General features: G+C 35.7%; 1 protein-coding gene across 2 annotated transcripts in view; it reads right to left on the minus strand.

Annotated features, from left to right (window-relative positions):
- The window catches only part of stan (Protocadherin-like wing polarity protein stan), a 602,571-nt gene that overhangs the window by 272,920 nt on the left and 307,657 nt on the right, over positions 1-21,994 (minus strand). For both annotated transcript variants that reach the window (XM_085824086.1, XM_085824085.1), the window contains exons 2-4: positions 10,297-10,496; positions 8,745-8,897; positions 7,588-7,762 (exon numbers count right to left, since the gene is read on the minus strand). In XM_085824086.1, the coding sequence (XP_085680212.1) occupies positions 7,588-7,762; positions 8,745-8,897; positions 10,297-10,496 (528 nt within the window). The remainder of the gene's footprint in view (positions 1-7,587; positions 7,763-8,744; positions 8,898-10,296; positions 10,497-21,994) is intronic.

The following is a 21,994-nucleotide window of genomic DNA, read 5'->3' on the forward strand; positions in this document are numbered from 1 at the left end:
ATATGAATAATCAAAGACTAATTTTGTGTTGCTTGCATTCTTTTACTATAAAGAACTTTTTCACTATGAACTTTTCCCTGAAAACAAAACAATTAATCAGTAGTTTTACAAGGAGCTGCTTTTTTGATTAAGAGATATGACAAGGAGAGTTTGGAAGGGATTTTTGGGCTCTGGGCAATGGTTTCTTTTACGCGATAATGCTAGCCCACATACAGAATTGTCTGTACAAACAATATTTTGCTAAGCATTCAATTACAGCGCTAAATCATCCACCATATCCTCCCGACTTATCACCAGCTGATTTTTTTTTATTTCTCCAAAGCTTAAGATAGCCATGAAAGGACAGAGATTTTAAAAAAGCTCGTGAAATCAGATGTCAGACGTATTTTGCAAACGGTTAGTTCAAATGCCTATAAACAGTGTATCGAGAACCTAAAGAAACGTTCAAAAAATTTTTCGGAAAACTCGGGCGATTTGAAAAAGATAAATGTATTTCAAGATTAGTCGAACAAGGCCAACTTGCAAAAACATTTCTGTATATATAAGTCGGCAAGTATTATTCATGCAGATTTTTATATGGACGTCTCATCATTGTGATGAATGTTTCATTCTGCATGGTATAAAGTGAACTTGTCAAGGATGCCAGGCACCTCCTGTGTCTTCGCGAACAACGGCCAACTTGCAAAAAGGAGCCCGTATATTTATTTAAGTCGGGAAGTATTAATTCATTTAGATATCCACACGGGCGTCTCACTAGTTTAATGGATGTTGCATTCTTCATGGTATAAAAATTGAACTTCCGTAGGGTGTCGGGTACCTTATGTGCCTTTGAGAACATTAACCAACTACAAAATGCACTGGTACCTTTCTGAAAATTGGCCGTGTCGGTCAAACCAGCTCTATCAGCCGCTGAGTCCTAGGTAGATGAAACCCGCTTTGTCGAAGAGTGAAACTGTAGTAGTCTTCTTATTCTTTAATTCGCTTGGATGACACGGAAATATATATATATATATATATATATATATTTATATTTATGCGGGATAAAGAAAGAACCAAGAAGTATCGACAAAATTATTTTAACAAAGAATCCTTTATCAACAGACATTAACGCTAATGTACAAAGCAATATATCGATCAAAAAAAAAAAAAAAAAAAAAAAAAAAAGAAAACCTTCGACGAAGCTAGTCAACTCCTTTCTCCCAAAAGCAAATAAAAACTAAATTTTCTTCACCATAAAAGCAAATACTACGGTCGAGCGAATTTTAAGGGTCAACACACACACACTTTCTCTTCGAAGTTTATTTAATGTTTTCCTTCCCGTCTTCCTCCTCAGCCTCCCTTTTTGTCAATCTTTCGCTGTGCAAATAATCGAACCACTCCACCGTCAAATTTACGTGCCGGTCCGATGCAAGAATCCCCAATAAATACTTGAAGAGGTGCTCCTACCATCGATTGACAACTGCTGAATGTATAATCGATGAAAAACTTAATCGTTTGTTGCAGCTTTGAGATGTAAATGATGGAGAAGATAGAGAAAAGAAAAACGAATCCAGTGTTTCTTCCCTGCCTGCAATTTCTGTTCCTTTTTCTAGTCTGAAACGTGGACCCCGGCACTTTTTTAAAATTTTTTTTTTAAATTAAAGTTGCATTAAATCAAAAATACCTACATATTGAATAACAAACAATGCATGCGGTCAAACTCAGATAGCAGCACTTCTCAGGCAATTTGTGAACTGTTCTTTTCATAGAAATTTCAATTTTCTTTGCAAGAAAATTGAAATTTCTATGTGAAGTCGCACAACAGAGAAAGAATGGTAAGGTACTGCGGAACACTAATAGTTAGACCTAAGTCGAAAATCCTGCTTTACAGTCATTTTCTTGGATATCCTTGTAAGTAACATGAACACGAGCCATTCTATCTTAAAGAGTCCTCTATGAAGGCAATCCTTCTCTTTGTTAGATACTTCTATTGTTTTTCGCCGTAACCCAAATTATCTAACTTCTGATTCTTTCAGGTAAGTCATTTTATGGTTTCATAAAAAGAACAAGGTCCTAAAAATCGAGCACTGTTCTAAATTTTTGAAGTCTGCAAAGACAGAATTTTTAACTTCAATAAGGAAAGCTTTAAAAATCAGAATAAATTAAATGCTAAAATCCCCTTTACACATTAACTTAACACTACAACTTTAAATGCTTAAACTTAACACGATAATAATAAAATAACGTTGCAATTAATTAACTTAACATTACAATAAAAAAAACTTTAAATGCAAGGGGAAAAACATGACCGAAAATAGCTGATAGAATCAGATAAGGAAACATTATATATATATACTTCAGAGTGATACCAGTAATTTCTGCGCATAAAAAAATTAGGACTGAAATGTATTAAGAAAATATAATGAAACTTCCCGCGAAGTCAACTTCCAAAACTCTCGGCGTAAATTCGGAGGACCGTGATGCCCATGAAAACATAAAATGGCAGCAGGCGATTCCGTCATAGAGAACTCATTTGCAGAGCAAAATTATTTGTGCAGGCTAGAAATACATTTCTGGACAAGCTAAAATATATAAATTTTAGTAATTATAAACATAAATGACTTCGAAAATTAGTAAAATAATATAATAAATAGTAAACATTTTATATGGGAATATGTGTTTACGCAAGCTTTGCCTTTCGGTACAAGCTTTTGGGAAGGAAAAAAGAGATTTCTCAGAGCTGTTTCCACTGAGTGTTGATAATCATCGCATTCAAGAAGATTTAGGGCATTTAGTTTAGGTTTAACAAAAGCATTATCTATGGCAAGGAAGTTGAACAGTACTTTGTTTTTTCACAGCTTTTGAGAAATAGGAGCATTAAATTGTGGCCTGGCTTCTCGATGCTTTTGCCATGAATATTATTTAACAACAGAAGCAAATTAGCAACTCAAAGCCACAGCCATAAACTCCGGCAACAGCAATAAATAGCAAACTATAATAATTATTGCCATTTAGCAACTGCTTACTGCTATAGGGAAATCTCTAATGCTTCAAGCAGCATAACATTCAGTTTTTCCCAGTAATCGTAATAGGCAGGCAACTTTAGGCAACTTTGTTTTATAAGTAGGAGTAGGAATAGAAAAGAAAAACGGTACAAGCGAAAGATGAAAGCCCAAAATAAAAACGTCCATTTATAGCAAGCAATACGTTCTTTACTCTGCTTAAACCATCTAAACTGCCCAAAAGTAATAAAATGGCGATCAAAGAACTGCAGAAAAGAAACTAAAGCAAGATCGTCTAATACCGAAGGGCCAACTAATGCAGTTGTTGCGCCCTCTGACGGGTAGCAGCAGCAGTTAGTAACAATTGATCTTGTCATTAGGGGCAATCCCGTGGGATCTACAATGCACGTGAAACAGCCATCGGGGAATAAAAAACGATTCGATTACGGAAGGGAAAATAAGGTTCGGGAGCCGATGAAAGGATAGCAACCCATACAAGGTCACGGGGTTGGAAAAGGATACTGGACATTAGATCTTTCAGGTGTAGAAAACTCCCGAAGAACAGGCCTTTAAGGGCCGATAAACGAATGGCCGGCTGATCCGGAAAAGGGTACAAGATGGCCTTTATAAATTTTAAACCCGATTAAGACAGTATGCACAGTATGTTTCATAAAAAATATTTATTAAACACGCAGCTAATTAATAAATATTACTTTAACACTTTTTCATAAAATAAATTTCAGTCCTAGTTTTGAAGCAAAATCGCATGACCTTTTTCCACAAAAAAAATAATATCTAATACGTATAATAAACGAACGGCCTGATTTTAAATAGATTTTTGTGGCAAAAGTACTTTAACTAGTACTTCAGAACCAAGCATCTAACCGCCATCTACAAATAAGAGATTTTCGGAATGCGTATGAGATACCCATTTCTTGGAATCAAAATATTTTATTCAGGGATTGCATTGCCTTCTTCCTATGAATTTATTATTATTATTGTCAAATTTAACGCTAGCATTTATCTTAGCAGAGATACTATTACTTGCACTCTTTATAACAGAGTTCAAATTTCGTGTTGGTATGTTTTACTGTCTAAACAGCCAGTTCCTTCCTCAGATTCTTTGGTATTTTTCTTGCACGGGTTCTTTGATGGAATTCTTGCGGTATGTGTACTTTAATTAGCAAGTCAGAGCCACATAATCAATACTCATCTACGGATAAAACAGCTTCAGAATACGAATGAGACTTATGTTTATTGAAGTCGGAATACCTATTGCAATTCCTCTTATTACTAGACCTTTTTTCTGCGTCTTCTTTGCTTCATACACTTTGCCGCAATTTATAGTACTGTCAGGAATTTTAAATTTGGTCACTACATTCATATCCTTCTTTTTCAAATCTGGTTTGATTGTTAAAATTATACTACAGTTTTTTAAATCCCTCCTTTTTGTTATTGTAGCTTGAATGTTCTGTTTTGTCTTTCTTCTGAGCTTGCATTTCTGAGTAATTATCGACGTATTTAGTAGATTCCAGCATAACATTAGGCTGAATGGCGACTGAACTAGACAATCTTATTTCTTCCCTGAGAAGTGTAGCTTCCACATCAGAAGTATTTTTGCTCAATTTCCCTGTTACTTTCGTTACTTCCCGCGGTATTCTGATAAGCACGAGATTTAGATTAGCAAATTTGGGAGTTTCCACAGTGCGGAATCTTTCCTTTAAATATTCATGAATGTTCTGCTGATCAATCTTCATCAACGAACATACGCGATACCGATGTTGAACAACTGGTACAAGTACACTCTGGGGTAAATTCGGTATCAAACTGCAGTTAGATAAAGTAATTCTGACATATGGTTTGATTTTCGCTCTCTTATGATAACAAATTCTTAATTTCTTAATGATGCGTATAATGTTTCAATTGGTTGCAGTTTCTTCGAACTCAATTTTCTTAGAGTCTGAACCTTGCAACGACACTAACATCACTAACAGAAAAAAGATCTTTCCGGTTATTGAGATCAAATCTCCATGGCCAATCTCATAACCCTGTTTGCCGAATGTAAAGAATACAATAGCAAAAAGTTTTTAAAAAAGGCTTAAAAATTTAAATATACGGGTACATTGGTGATTGGAAAGTTGAATCACGTTGTACAACGATGATCACCACTTTGCATAATTTATTCGACGATTGAAGTCACTCTAAAAATTTCAATCTTAAATTTCCATTACTTCTTTCCTTAACGCTCTTTAAATATTTACGCAGTTTAGGCCAATTCGAGAGAGAGTTCGGGAAGGGGGGGATTGATGCCCCCCCCCAAAAAAAAAACTCAGAAATCCGAATCCAAGGGATGGAAGAAGTTAAAAAAAATTAATAAATAAAGGAAATTCAAATCCCGCGAAACCAAAACCGGAGCCTTCTCTTCGGGGAGCGCTTCGGCGCCATCGATCAGTTTTTGGCGGGAAACCCAAGACTGCTTCTGTCGATAATGCCCCGGGAGAGTGTCAGTCGAGGGTGCTATGGCGCCGTCGTACTGAATTTATTATCGGCGTCGCAGGGCGTCAGATTTCTTGGCAGCTATGGCCGTAAAGGATTTGGACTAACCGTTAATTAATAGAAGATGCATCACAGACAACGACCTGCTCCAGTGGCACATGGACGCCCCGGCAATATTTCTTAACTGCCACGGCTAAACGAAATCTGCCAGCCCCAGTGTTGTACATTTACTTTACCCACATCTCACTGCAAAGAATGAAAAAGCCAAGGGAAAGAAATCGAAAGTAATATTTCGCGGTCAAGCAGAACATAGACTAAGTTACGTAAGATTTCTGACACTTCTTTTGGAAGAGGAAATTTAATTACAACTTTCCTGGCTCACAGCCCTTCTTCCAAAGAAGAGGAAAATTTTTTCTGAGGTTAATCGAACTTTACTCTTGCAATAATGATATATTAGATAACCTCTGAAAGCATTAATCTATAACAATAACCGAATACTCATCGAAATTTTTAGGTATCTTGCCTTTCCACTGTATCGAACTTGTCATTAAATCTCGATATGAACGAATGATACATAGACTAAGAGTTTACAAAATTTTCATTCGCATATAGCAATACACATGATAAATATGCATAGATTCTTGTTGTGGCTCCCACGCTGGTATCAGGGACAGATGGGTTATCGGAAATTACGGAAATTTTTAGAAGATCCAGTGAATATAGGTCCGCCTTATCACTTGATACCACGGATGAAACACTTCGATGAAAGTTGTTTTACGTTATAAACTGAACTTTATAATGGTACTGGCTTTATAAAGGTGTCGGGATATCTTTATCATGAGACCATGGTAGGCAACGTGTCATTTGCATAAAGGTACTGGCACCTTTGTAAGCAGGATTCACGAAATAACAAAGCCGCATACAGTTATAGCATTTTTGAGAAAAGTTGCTTTCTCCAAATTATAAATTGAACCTCAGGAAGGTTCAGATCTATTCACTAAAATAAAGCCCTAACGATGGGTGTCCCGACATCTTGATGTTATTGCATTCATAATAGTGTAAGCTGAACAGGATGCCAGTACTCCATATGTCTCGATGAACAGCGGTTAACCTCCTGCACATTTATTTAAATCGGCGACTTGGAATTTTGAGGAAGACTGTTTTCTTCTTGATATAAACTGAAATTCCTTAGAGCGAAAACATCTTAATTGAAGTTGATGATTTTTCACAGACTTTTACATAAGCGTCCCGTAATCTTGATGAAGCTTGCATTATTCACGGGTATAAAATGAACTTCATAAGAGTGCCAAGCCTAGATAAACAAAGGCTAATATGCGAAAGATGCCGGTACCTTTACTCATGTTAGCGACTATTCACTTAGATCTTCACATGGATGTTCCTGAATCTTGACAAAGGCTGCAATCATGGTATAAAGTGAATTTCATTCGCATTAAGACACAAAGGAGCCTTGCACCTTAGTGTCTTAATGCCGGAGCACCTTTGCGAAAAATGGTCGACTTGTACAAAGGTGCTATCACCTTCAAGAAGGGGATCAGAAAACTCTTATCTGGTCTTGGTCATAATGTATTATCGTTTCCCAGCTAAAAAAGTTCGCACAATGTAACAAGCGTCGTAACGGAAGTACCTTTATGACCTAATGAAATAATTTTGCATTAATATTATGATTTTCGGAGCAGAAAATCTAGAATGATCAACATTACTCTTGATAGGAATTGAACACGAGGTTCCCAGTTGTTATCTGGATTCCCAGTTCCAAAAGTATATCGTAGGAGCGGCTTTAAATCCTTGAATAGTAGTGTAAGAATAAAAAAGATAAAAGTGACTGCTGATATCATTGTGCTGTAATTATGCCTACTTCGTATAGCGCCAAGTCTTGTTATAAAGTTAAGAGTTCTACGGTAGTTCCCTTTTATTCAACCAAATTAGATATTTTATTCCGCATAACGGGATTCTACGCAATAGATTTGAACTAAAATTATAAAAACCTGACATATTCATAATACCTCGTGTTTCAAAACTTTAGCGAAAGTAAATCAAGCAGCGACTTAACAATAAAACATGAGATTACTTGAATTAATTCATGACTTACCTGTAAATCCTCGAGGACATCGGCAGGCGAAAGTGTTGACAGGATAAATGGGTCGAAAGAGGAGCGTATTTGAAGATATAAACCCGGAAGCATTGCCGAATTTCAGGACAGATAGACACTCTTCGAAGTTCACGCATGGCTCCCTCACGCATAAGTTGTCATCAAACGGAAGCACCTAGACAAAGTCAAAAATTTAGTCATTTCCAGAGAAAAAAAGAATGGACTGACATATTATCGAGTCGACAATGAAACTGTCCCCAAACAGCGCGATTTAGCACCAATTATGCGTGATGACATAACAACATATTTTATTAAATCTGCGATGTAACATATTTTATTAAATCTGCGATGTTTTCTCGATGTAACATCCATTGATTCTCGATATGCCACCGTTCGTTGTTGTGAACAAAAATTTAAATTAAATTTTACTGTTGTATTTTTTTCCTTGCATTTTGAAAAGAATTATCAAAATCTAAATTCTGATGTCTACAGAACTGCAAGCAGTGGATTATTTTCAAATTTATGGTATCCTACCATTAAAAAAAGGGTATATTAATGGACAAAATAAGGTCAGCTGAATACTGCCAGCAAAACAGTAACAGAGTGGGAAAATTATCTGCGAGAATTTCGTAGTCATAGAGTTATAAACAGAGCTTTCTGTAAATTCGTAGGTACTAATAAAGTAGCAGAAATAGAGGAAAGTCTTTTTACGAAGCACAAAAACGACGTGGATAAGAATGCTGATTTGTTTATTAGGATAAAGAGGCGTCAGTTTATTCAGAATTCCGCAGGAAATTTGGCGGGAACTCAGCCAATTTTCACTGTCACTAGGATAATACATATGCACCAATACTACTACTACTAATAATAATAATCTGCTCTAAATAAAAAATGAATAAATTAAATAATTATGTTAGAATCGTCGAGAGAAAATTTTATGCAGCCGGAAAAAATAAAGAAAGTGACGAATGAAATCCATACATTAATACTGACAATGTGGTATTTTTGATGCATCTCTCAGATTGTGTTAATACGTTATATAGTTTATTTTAATACTATAAAAATATTTCCATACATTTCAGTAGGTAGAAAAGATAATTAAAATACAGTTATGTCACAGGTATTAATCGACTTACATGAAGAAATAATAACAATACCTGGACGTTGGCAAGTCTGGCGAGAATAGCTCGGTTCAAATACACTCTTTCTTGCAGATAGTGTGGAGAATAGTACTCATCCGGGTCTCGTGAATCCGGACGCCTGACAGAAAAACTAACATTCAAAATTTTCGCCTCCACATCAGTATCATCCTGGAAAAGAGGGGAAAAAAAGTCAAGTCATTGCATGAACATTTCTTCAACAAAAGATTTTACTCGGACATTAGACATTAGATCATTTTACGGACATTAGACATTAGATCATTTTACGGACATTAGATTATTTGGCAAGCAGGAGCTGATACAATTGTTCTAAATGGCGCGGTCAACTTGAAAACAAGGTACTTTCCCAACCCCCTTCAAAATTTAACGTCTTCACCAAGATGCATGAACAAAAAAGCTGGCACTTCCCCCCCCACCACGTTGGCAATCTCTTGCCAAGACATAAGGGTGTCCTGACATAAAAGCACAAAAGTTCCAGCACCCTTCTTGAGTTCAGCTTTATGAAGAAAGCAATCCTCAGCAAAGCTGCCGGGACACCTATTTGGTCTTGATTTTAAGTATTTGCATAAAGATGTCAGCATCTTTGTAACATTTTTTTTTTCTAATCATATAGGATGCGGGACATGGAAATTCCTTGCTTTTATGTAATGCAGTGAACAATTAGATCCAATATTTACGAATTTGTTAACGAAGACAGGTTTGAGTTTAATACGATTACCATTAGTTTATCTTTCGATCTTTTTAGTATGGCATCAGATATTTTCCTTCCTTTCAGTTTATCGTTTTTTGCTGTATAAATATTACGCTAATGAACAATGTTTCCCACTTATTGAAGGAGTTAAAGCAACAACAATCAGCGTAATTTTCACAAATTTGCAGGATTAGTTTTCAAGTTTGAAATATGGAACTTTCCTCTTCAGCTGCTTTAACCCCTCTAATAATCGTTGCTCTGAGTATTTTTTAACTCAGAAAATGGTCCCCACTTTTAAATTTTCAATGTCAGCTAACAAAGCAACGCCACAGACAAGAGCTCCTAGGGAATTTTTTCGCATTCCCGTCCGCACTTGGCGCCGAGTACTTTCGATACTAACTCGCAAAAAGATACCGTCAGCTTTATGCAAGTCAGCGACTATTCACTTCACATAAGAACCTTCCCATGGGCATCCTGGCATCTTAATCAAGAGTGTATTTTTCATGATATAAACATATCTTCGTAAGGTTGTCAGATACGCTCGGGAACACCTTGCAAAAGGTGCCAGTACTTTTCGCAGGCAACGCCAGTTAAACAATCCACTTTTGTATACATACTTTGTTTCGAATAACACTTTTTTAAAACAGAAATGTCACTTAATCATCAACATCAGTAATATATACGTTATTATTGCTACTAATGGCTCTTAAATTCTATGAGCGGTCCTTGGCATAAAGGGCTGTGCGCATCTGAAGCTCTAAAAATTTAGCACCCTTGTGTTAAATATTTATCTACATCTTAATGCAACATATTCCGAAAGCAATGCTAAAAGTAGTTCGAAATACTTTCAAAACTTACCTGCACATTAAAGATGAATATGTTCTCTTTGGGACAGGGGACTATGGCAGCTAGACCTTCCAAGAAGTAGTCGAAGAGAGGTGACAGAAAAGCCGTTTGAGTCATGTCGTCCAATCGAACGGTGACGCTGTTGAACAGCATAGCTTCAGACACCAGCCTCACCTTCAGTTGACACTCCGCGTGAACTTCATTGAGACCGTCTGAAAAAGGAGCAAAAATGAATGAGATTGCAAGATAATGAGTGTGTATATTTTCTCTCGCACATATATATATATATATGTGTGTGTGTGTGTGTGTGTGCGTATGTATATATGCATAGTAGTGTTTCGGTTCATGAATGGAAAAATTTAGCTCACGAACAAATTATCTTAACAAGAAATATATTGGATGACGGACGGTGAGTCGAGTTACAAACATTCAAGTCAGCATTAAACGATTTTCAAAATTTGAAGCAACCTATGACACGTAACTAATTCTTGAGGACTTAAATTACAACAATTTCAGAGGTAGCAACAAAATGCTATTGTCAAATAAATTTCTCCAGAAGAAGAAGAGAAAAAAGAAAGTAAACCTAGTTTTCTGCTCTATGAAATTTGTGCCAAATGAAGTACGGTGCTCCACTTGCAGATAGGTTTTCACGTAAGATATGTGATAAAACAGTAGCAAGCTACAGTATAAGTATTTTCAATGACAATGCCAAAAATATCTTACTTTAGAAACTTTTAAAATGTAGGCAACAACAAATAATTTTGGGCAAATTTTGAGTGGAACACAGTTCAGTAAGTCTTAAGCAGAGTGGACAAGCGCTTAGAGACAATGAAAAGATAAAGACCCCCTTAAAGATTGAATTTTTTGGCTCTAGTGTAGAATTGGGTGCCCCTTCGATTGGCGACAATTTTTTTTAAAATTTTGGCGATGAAACCTCACTTCTGGTTACCACGATAGTTTTAAACTTGTTTTAGCTTTCCGATTTTATTATCAAGTAAAATAGATTAATGTGTACATGGACATATTTAAGGCAGTGCGCAATGCCTAGTTTGTGCAATTCTAGGATTTTTTTTAAGTAAAAACAGATCGATGTGTACATGGACACAGACCTTGTGCAAGTTTTTGACTTCTTATTTTGGTTTGTGTAGCGGCCATCTTGAAATTGTGCCTTTCCGGCGCCGATCTTGGCGTCAAAAAAGAATCGCCAATAAACAAGGGGCACCCAATTGTAAACTTTTACCTTTTTTTTAAGAGGAGTTGAAGGGATTTTTCACGTCTAACATGTTCCTCATCATTTTCTATTCACGGTGTTCACTCTGCTCGTACGTGTATAGTAAAATTAAATTAAGTTTTTGTTTATTTTACCTGTTTATATTGTACATTCTATAACATAAAAAGCGACGCACCAAGAAGGAACTAACCGAATGGGACGAAATTGCATATGTCTATACCTTACTATAGAATATTCAAATGATTAACTTTTGACGGCCAATGAACCGACTACCTGGAGCGACAACGCGGTGCATCTGGATGATGTATAACATAGAGGATCTTCAAAGCTAAGGCATAACTTCTATGCGAATGTGATTCCGCCGACCCATGTAGACTGCACCAATGACTCGCAGACGAGTATGAGCGAATGGTATGAGCAGATTTGAGAGAGGATTTTCATGAGATCATCATTTGAGAGAAGTCAAACAACTGGACTAAAGAAATCAGGGTGGTCAAATTGCAAGATCGCTAAATGCTAACGTTCGACAACGTAAGCAGGAATGGGTTAAACATGGCCCGTAAAGAGCGACAAGAAAGTAGCGGTCAACCAAAATTGATGATAGAACGCCAGAACAGAGAGATCATCTGATCAGCGTTGTACTTTCCGCGCTGTACTATCAGCGTTGTCCTGTGGCGCCTTACCAATAATCTGACGTGTATCCAGGCCACCAGTGACTACACCGACCACCGATAGGCGACTCAGCGAAGGAGGCCAATGCACCGACGATCCCTCACCACTGAACACTGTTAGGCACGTTTGCAGTGGTGCCGAGTGCCTTCGACCTAGGACCTCACAGACTGGAGTAGAATTGTTTTCATTACTGAGTCTCGTCCGATGACCGATAAAAAAGTGCGTGGAGACGTCCAGGACAGCAGTAGGAAACTCAACGGATACCAACAACCAGGAATCATTTCATCTAACAGCCGGACCCCTTTATTTGTTATCCGAGATCCCCTTACGTTGACGAGATTCTACATCCCGTTGTGTTTGCACTTCCATTCACGGACCCCTCGGCATACATTTCAACAAGATAATGCTTAGCCGCAGACGGCATGCCTGACTACTGCTTGTCGTCGTCCTTCTTCAACGCTTTCCTAGCCGGCGCCATCGCCGAAGCTCTCTCCAACGGATCACATTGGACTATGATGAGCAGACGGCACCAACTGTTCCTGAATCATGCCGAGTTAACTTCCCATTTGCAGTGTGTATGGCAAGCCATCTCGCAGGGGGACATCCGCCAAATCTACGAGTCAGTGCCCAGCCAGATAACAGCTTGCATCAAGACCAAAGGTGAGCCAAAACATTATTGATTTTTCCCCTCTTGTAGCTGCATTTCCTGAATAAAACATTCCATTCCTATGATACAGTTTGCGTTCCTTTTTTTAATACACGTACATTACATCTACTGATTTTCCTCTCATTCAGACAAGTGTAATTTTATTCTTTTGTCTTAGATTTAACGATTTCCATTCGTTTTGGGTTACTAACTTGTGCGTAAAGTACAAAGTTTTGCAAAGTTTATGTAAGCAATCACCTGAGATCTTAGAACAATTTATTCTACTTTACATTAATTTCTATGGGGAATATTATTTTGGTTCACGAACAGTTTTCAGGAGCGAATTAAATTCCTAAGTCGGGGTTTTATTCTATATACAATTACCTTTTCAGTTACCTAAGCTGAAGAAACGAAAGTAAATATGTACATGAAAAAGAAAAGTAAAATAATAGAGTTTTAATAAAATAACATGAAAAGCACTTTAGTTTTGCGTGACAGAAAATTCCGTAAACCGCTGTTTGCTCGACTTCATTTAATATCTAGAATCTTGATTACCTTTAGGGAAAAAAAGAATGCTTTCTTCTGTACCGTAGTTTATGCGTTTATATATTTTTATTTATACCACTTTAATTTTTCCTAATCTTTCTCCCTCACGTTCTTAAATAAAAAAAATTCCTGTGACTTTCTTAAAACAGAACATCATAGTAATAAGAACATATCGTCAACTAATAAAAAAGAATGGAGACATTTATACACTGTCTGAAATTCATAAGATCAATTTAACAAGGCGCTTCATTTCTTCTATATCAACTAACAAACGGCCTTAATTCTATACTTACAGAGTGCTCATTAATTCGTCTAGTTATCTCTTTAAACAAGTGAGAATAACTCTAGTTTCTTTATTACACCGCACGAAAGGTGCAGTGCCCTAACAAGTTACAGAAAAATCCCGAATTTCCACCCCATATTGCTACATGTGTGAAAGATCGCTTGCACACATCGTTTGGTGAGGATCGCGTGCTGAGCCGTCACTTCCATCATGCTTGGCCTCTCAGGTCCCCAGATCTCAATCCGTGTGATTATTGGCTGTGGGAGTTACCTGAAATCGCAAGTCCACAGTGATCGTCTGACCTCATTAGGGATGCTAAAAGACAACATTCGAAGGCAATTTCTCACCGTACCTACAGATATACTATGCAGTGTTGTTCACAACATTGTCTCTCGACTACAGGTATTATAGATGAATGATGGCCGACATGTTGAACATTTGTTATAAAGAACATATTCTTTGCTAAAGTCCATAACATTTAAAGCATGTGTGTCAGTTTTTATTTCTATACCTACATTATTTAGTGAATTATTGAATTTTCAAATGCTGATGGAGTTTTTGGCTCAGTCTGTTATTCTGACTACCATACCTTTTAGATGTTTAAAAAAAAAAAAAAAAAAAAAAAAAAAAAAAAAAAAAAATCGTTTGCATTGACTTTTAGAAAGAATTCTAAAAATTTCAATTTTACTCCGTATTTCTTAACATCTTTAGTTCTTACTATATAAATTTTAATTATTACTCCGCAGTTCATAATTTTTAATGTTCTTTCCATACAGTTTTTATAATTCTTTTTTTATAATTTTTGCTTAGCTGCCAAACTGGAAAAAAAAAATTCGTGCCAATAGCACCCCTTCCTGTCTCAATTTCACGCCAATACAGCAGCAGTTAATAAAATAATAGTATAATGGACTTATACTGTTATTTTATTAACTGCTGCTGTGATAAAGCTCCCCAGCTGGTATAGTGGTTAGAGACCTGACTCAAGGCTAAGGAAACACCCTGACTGCCGTTGCGATGGAGCCGGCTTCGAATCTCGGAGAAGGTTGGGTTTCCTATCTCTATAGTTTTAACCAAAGAAAACTGTCCGTTCCTTCACAGGAGGCAACAGTTGCCAACTATTAGGTGCTTCCGCAATGAAGTGGCCACCACTTCCGGCCCTTAAAGTGGCGCAAGGCTGATACTATTAAATAAAGCGCCCCGCCATCATAAAAATAAATAATGAGCTCGTTTCAAATTAATTTTGGCCTATTAATATGTAAAAATTTCATGTCTTTAAGACTTTTATTTGTTTATTCCTTTCTTTTCATTTGCATCTTGATTTTTCTTTAAATTTTTTATACTTTTTTCTTATTTTTTAGTTTTTAAGTATTGTTCTATATGACTACTATACTTATTTTTGAAATTCATTGAAATTTGTTGTCTATACGTATGTCGAGGAATTATTTCACATACATAACTGAACTTTTAAAATTTAAATTTGGATTTTATAAACTTGAACGGAAATGTAAAATTGGAATAGGGATTTTGTGCAGATATGCAAAATGGCAAACGCGCTTCTCATGAATTGTTGAGGGTTGTATGGAGAGGTTCCAATTCCCCTTGATAAATCGGTATAATTATATGGAATCAGCAATAATTCTCCAATTTCATTCTTTAGTTTTGCATTTTAAGTAACAATTCCAGTTTTACTGCTTACAGATTCCAATGAATAATTTCCACAATAGTACACATTTGCTTTCTAAATTTCACTTCACATTTCATGGGAAATAATTTTTATTTATATAATCTCTCTCTCTCTCTATATATATATATGTATATAGTTGATTTTAATGAATCCAACTAATGTGAGTTCAAGGGTCTATAGACTAACTAGGGTTAATAATTCATAATAAATTAATTGAAATGAATCTGCGTATCGCATAGTTTATTAGTTAATAACAGAATAAATTTAAAAGAACAATTAAATATACGCTTTGCTGAACAACAGAACACTGCCGCAAGGAAGATAAAAATACTTTAATTCGCACAGTGGCAACACATTTCCATTAAATCTCTCATCTGTTGATTAAATTTGAAGAACAAATACTATACTGCGAATGGCAACATACTTCTTTTATATAACCGAGTTTTCTGATGAAATTTGAAACATAACTATATAACGCGCTTTGTACAACGGCAACACAAAACTTTATCGATGACACACGTCTTTACCGTGTTACAGATTAAAAACTCATTTAAATGCAACTTTTCAAAAACGCTTTCTGATTTTTCGGTCATGTTTAACAAATTATGGAGCTCGTCACATGCAGTTTGGCGAAATGCCAAGTACAGGAAGCACGTCTTTGCAATAAATAAAAAGGAAAGTGCCCGAATGAGACATGTGCAAGCAGATGCAGGTGCCACGATCTCAGCGCCGCATGTGGAGAGGACGTGAAGACAGATCGGCCGATCGCTAACGACTTTTCCATTACTCAAGCGAGAGCAGGGAAAAAACGAGCGCGGCACTGAAACAAGCACGGCCTTTCCACTTCGAAAAATATGCCCTATACTGTCTCTGATTCTTACTCTAGGGCATCCAGTTTTCAACTGAAAACATGCCCCTAAATTGAAAACTGTGAGACGCATGGCATTACCGTGAAGAACGTTGTCCGCAAAGACAACGATGAAAATGAAATTATTAATTAATGTACATTGCATCCCTGTGGCCAAACTTAGTATAGTACCATACATTGAAATAAAATGAAATTGAAATTAATATTAACGTATTAAACACTGCTTGAATTTTCATGTAAAAAAACTTTTCTGATGTTTACAGTAGATTAAAACAATGCAGGTCAAATGAAATTTAATACGAAAACTTAAATAAGATCAATAAGACATAATGAAAATATACAATTAGATGAAATAAAATTTAATACGAAAAGTTTTTCTGAAAATTACTAAAGCGGGAGAAGGAGATATGCCTAATTTAAATTTCTTTAATTTAATAAATTTCATTTATTGCTGGGAAACATTTTCCTTGATAAGGCTAAACATTAAAAACCGGGAGATGTCACAAAAAAACTGTATAACTGACAGCTATGAAACTGTCTCGTCATCCACCAATGAATCATAACCCATACTTTGGAAAACACTGCAATACACGAGACATTTTAATTTTAACAAAATATAAAATAAAAAGCACTTCTCCCAGTTTATATATTTGTTTTTCAGGTTTAACAGTCTCAAAAAAGTTTTCATTTAACAGTACAATATCCTATAAAGCAGGCGAAAATAATGTTACAAATTTTCTATATGTATGTAAAGAAAATTAATTAAATTATATGTAAAATAAATATACATATCTCGCACAATCTAACATGAAAGGCCTCAAAAGAGTAAAGCTCCGCCGAAAAAATAAGGTTGCAGGCATAAATACATTTAACTCGGTGAGATATTGTCAAAAGGGCGATGGTTTTAGTGACTAATTTTTGTCTCCAAATTTGGCGAGAAACTGCCAAAAGTCTCCAAGCTTGGCAACCATTTGGCGACATTATTGTTCGATCTCTGTATAACTGTAACCATATTCGGCCCTATAAATTGTAACTGTGTATACCTTCCAGTCATTTTTCCAGTAATAATTCCAGCATTGAGATATCTCCGTGCGAGTTTCGCTTTTCACGCTTTAGATGCCCTTTGTATTGCGTTGTGTTTAACGTTCTTCGCAGTTTGAAGTGGTAACTACCGATTGTGCTCTGTGATAACGAGAAGAGCTGTACGAGTACTTTTGTGAAATGTTCCAGAAATGTAAAGTGTTTAATTTGAGAGAATAAATTTTATCAAGTTTTTATCGCGTCTGCGTGCATTCAATCTATTACGAACTCATAGGCAAGCAACAATATGAAAACGCAAATGCACATGTTGTTAAGGCATTTCAAAGAGATACCTTTAAATAACAATTTAATTTCATTGTAAGATGATCCCTAGAAGTTTTCCTTAATTAACAGAGAGTTCTTTGGAAGATGAAGATTCAGAAAACTCTGCGCAACTCGCAATATTTTACTCCTCCTTTCGTAGCGTGAGAGTATTCACTTCTTCGAAGCAGTGTGTGTACTCGGTGCGACTTTAAACGCATTTAAATAAGACGCACACGAAGCGGTAAACCTTAAATAAATGCCACCGAATAACAACCCATAAACGACAGGGGAATACAAAAAACAAACAAGTAATAAGCTGGAAAAGTAACGCGAAAATCTTTTAAGAAAAGAAGCCGTCGAAATAAGCTCTCCGGCGGAATTAATAAAGCAAGATTTATTTTCCGAGTTGTTCTTTGCGCTGCCGGCATATTTCATCTTTAGCTGCAACCGCTGCGGGCAGCCCCCCGGAGATTTGGGGAGGGAAAATGAAAAACGGAGAGGAGGGAAAAAAAAAAAAATTAAACTTCTCCTTACGGCGAAAGAAGTTTGTTTTTACCGAACGAAATGTTCGACACTTTCCTTCCAAATGCGAAAGCATAAATTCTGGCCATGCCCCAAACCGTTGTAGCTCACAATTTTTTTTAATAAACTTCCAAAAAAGGAAGTGTTTCAAGCATCATAAAAAAGCAAAATTCGAATGAATTTCCGTGGCAGAAATGAATTTCGATGTTACGAAATTTTCTCAGTACGGTCGAAACAAACCCCACTTTTGAAATTTTACAGATGATGGAAACTGGATACGTGTGTTTAAAATTTGGTAGCTCCCGATGCTGACGTTTTTCCACAATGCATGGAACATACATACATATAATACAAACAAATTCTTCATTATTTAATGTGGAGGATGAAGCATTGATATAATTTAAAATACATTTAATTTATAAAACATGTAATTCAAAATTTTCGAAAATTAAAGCATTAATGTAATGAGTTCAAGACTTTTAAAATACCATACATTCATGCATTTTGGCACAATGCAGCTATCCTCCCCCAACAACCTGTTGATTTGAATGATGATTCAAAGAGAACACTTCGCAACAGATCGTAATTTCCCCTAACAGCAAATAAAACTTTCCTCTAAATGAATTTCGAAACAAACAGGCAGGACCCCGTCATCGTAGGTACTCGGCGAAAACAATCAAAATTGCTCCAAAAGAGATAACACGAAGTAATACCTTTTAATATTAAAAAAAAATATTTGTGACAAGAGGCACGAGTTAGCGAATGCGAAAAGTGGCGATGCGTCAGTTTCGCATTTTCATTTCTGCTTCATCACCAAAACATTTTCCCTGTTTTTATTATTCAATTTTCGACCCCCCCTTTTTTTTTAATAAACTTTTTCCAAGGTCGGCTGTCTTCCCCCCCCCCATGAATGTTCCTTTCATTGCGTGAAAAAAAAAGGAGTTTTACAAAATCTGACTCAATATCAAATCACCACGCGGAAAAGAGAACGCAAACACTCACAGATCTCTCTCCAGGGTCCCAGACCGCAACCGCAACAAAAGTTATAACGAACACACCATTATTCCCTCCACTTATGTGGAATAATTTATTGCGAGGTTATTTGAACACAAACACGCACTTCAGAGGGAGAAAAAAATTAAATCAGAGAAGGGATTTTCCGATATTTAACTCAACTCTTCAATAATGCATTTTGCATCTAATCCATCCCATGATTCCAAGCCCCCGTTATGACGATTGATGTAAGAGTTGTTCTATAACTTAACGAGCTGCTTATGCCGCCAGACGCCAAAAATAGTTATTATAAAAAGTTAAAATAAATAGAATGATTTTAATGATTCCAGCAAATGTAATCTCACGAGTCCAGTTAGTAAATTTATAAAAATTAAAATGAATCTGAGTTTACTCCTTTTAAATCGCTTAGTTTGCTATTTAATAATAAAGTAAAAGAAGTATTGCAATACCGAACAATATCGGGTTTGAGATTTCAACGGAAATATCCATTTTTACCGTTCCCAAACACATTTTGACTTTATTTATTTTATTTTATTTTATTTTTATTTATTTATTTTTTTTTTTTGGCATTTTGGCAATACATCTGTACGTACGTACGTACGTATCTCGCATAATTCAAAAATGATTAGCCTTACAAGGCTGAAATTTTGTACATGGGACTGCTAACATCCAGTTATGCACCGCCCTTTTTTTATTACTACCGATACTGCCAATGTATATATATATATATGTGTGTGTGTGTGTGTATGTACGCCATCTATATAATTTGCAGAACACACATCACTTAGGAAATACTTTTGCAGACCCCAACGCTAATATGGTATAGAATTAAAACTTGCTATTTACTTGCTTTTAAGCATATTTTATATAGTATTTAAGTATTTTCTAGATATGTAATTATATTTTTAAGTATATATTTGTTTTTTTTTATAAATTATGAATTAGTTCTTTTAGTTTCTTATTGGTTTAAATAGATTATGTCTAGTTCCTTTTTGATTGATATGCATATTCGTGTTGGGGAGGTTTCTGTAGACAAGGGTTTCTAAAATGCATTAGTTTCTAAATTAATTTTTCTGGAAAATTTAAATTTAATTTTTAAAAAAAATGTAATTTAAAAAATTTAATTAATACTAGACTTTACATTGTTTATTTCTCAAAATACTTCATTATTGGTATTTTTCTTTTAGACCTTTAATTTTTAATTGCTAATTTCTCAAGGTACCACTTTATTGGTATTTCTTTTTGGACAGTGTTCACTATGTATTTACTTTTGGCTTTACCCTTGCCTGCATGAATGACGAAACACGAACTGAATGATTGAAGAGTTAGGTTTGGAGGCAACTTCCCCTTGATAAGTCTGTCTCCTGCCTGCTCAACAGTCATTCACTTATGCATTTAAAAAAAATTTTTAGATTAATTTTAATTTGCTAAATTGGTGAATTTTTTATGGTTTGGTTTTGCACTTGACTTACTTATGCTATCTGAATTTAAATGATATTGTAGATTAGTTCGAAAATTAAATCTTTTATATGTTTGCACATTTCTTTAATTATTTTAACTTTCAATTTGCTTTTTTACGTATATACATGTTTATTAAAACTTAAATTTCATTCCTTGCAGCAATGGCGCAAAGAATTAATTAAATTTGTATTTAAATTCAATTTATTATATATATTGTTACGAAATGCCCAGCTTCGGTAAGATAGCTTCCCCGCAAAGCGTTGTTAGGGTTGCCAAAAACTGGGAAGGAAAAGCAAGGTTGCCAGATTTAGTTCGAAATCGCTCATATGGAGGCAAAATTGGTGATATGGCAAACATTCTAGAACGAATTCAATTCTTCCTGAGAATGTTCCTGAGGGCATGTCAAAAGTTATATATACGCGGCCTGTGCGCGTAGTAAGAGAGTATCTTGATTTCAGTAGCAGAGTATGCTGAGTTGAGTAGTAATATCTTGAGTTCAGAGATCAGCTCGACAGCGATCGACTAAGTCAGGAGCTGTAATTAAATGCTTTGCCGTGAAGCTGTCGTCACCGTTACAACCTGATAGCCTAAAGACCGTTGCTGATTATTTCAGCGTGTTTGTCGTAGTTTGAAGATGACTGTAACGCGTCTTTGGAACTGTCCTGTGTAATACTGACGAATAAACTGAGTTTTAATTGTTCATCAAGTGTTGTCACCAATCACTCCAAATCCACGAAATCGTAGAACGCAACAATATATAAACCCATCCAATTTTAAAACAGTTACCAGGCTTTTATTTTAGAAATCATCACTTTAAATATACTTCACAGTCACATGAACTTTTTGTGACCGTTTTCGGGTTTTGCTTTGACCCTGAAAAAAAAAATATATATATATGACTGAAATGGGAATTATTCCAACTTAAACCCAATGAAAGAGACTAAACTGGGACTATTTTCTGGGAAAGCCTGAAATGGGACATGATGGACAAAACAGTAATAAAATGGAACAATCACTTGCAGGAAATTTGTACTCATGCTGTTTCGAATACAGTTTCCGTAAAATCAGAGAGCTTAACAAAAGAGTACAAACCCACGAACGTGCAAAAACGAAACCGTTGGAATACTCCTGCAGCAATGGCTATTTGGTGGATTGTGTAGAGAGAATGATAGCTTTTTCAATGCAAGTGTTGTATGAAAGCGGCTCAGAATTCCGCAAAAACTATTGGTGTGACTTTGGCGAGATATCTGCTAACTTTCAATGTTCGATTTTACATAAGCAAAGCCAAATTTTACAATCAACGGGATAACATATAAGTACCACAAAATATATTATGGGCAAGTAAGTTAAAAGGGAATATTCTAATTGGAATAGAATGAACAAAGGAATTAGATAAGTGGAATTAACTTTTCTTGGAATCCAGATAATCTAAGTACAGC

This window comes from Stegodyphus dumicola, chromosome 9 (genome assembly GCF_044657685.1).
Source record: "Stegodyphus dumicola isolate Sdum_Otavi_A_Nest chromosome 9, ASM4465768v1".
In the NCBI taxonomy this organism is placed as follows: domain Eukaryota; kingdom Metazoa; phylum Arthropoda; class Arachnida; order Araneae; family Eresidae; genus Stegodyphus; species Stegodyphus dumicola.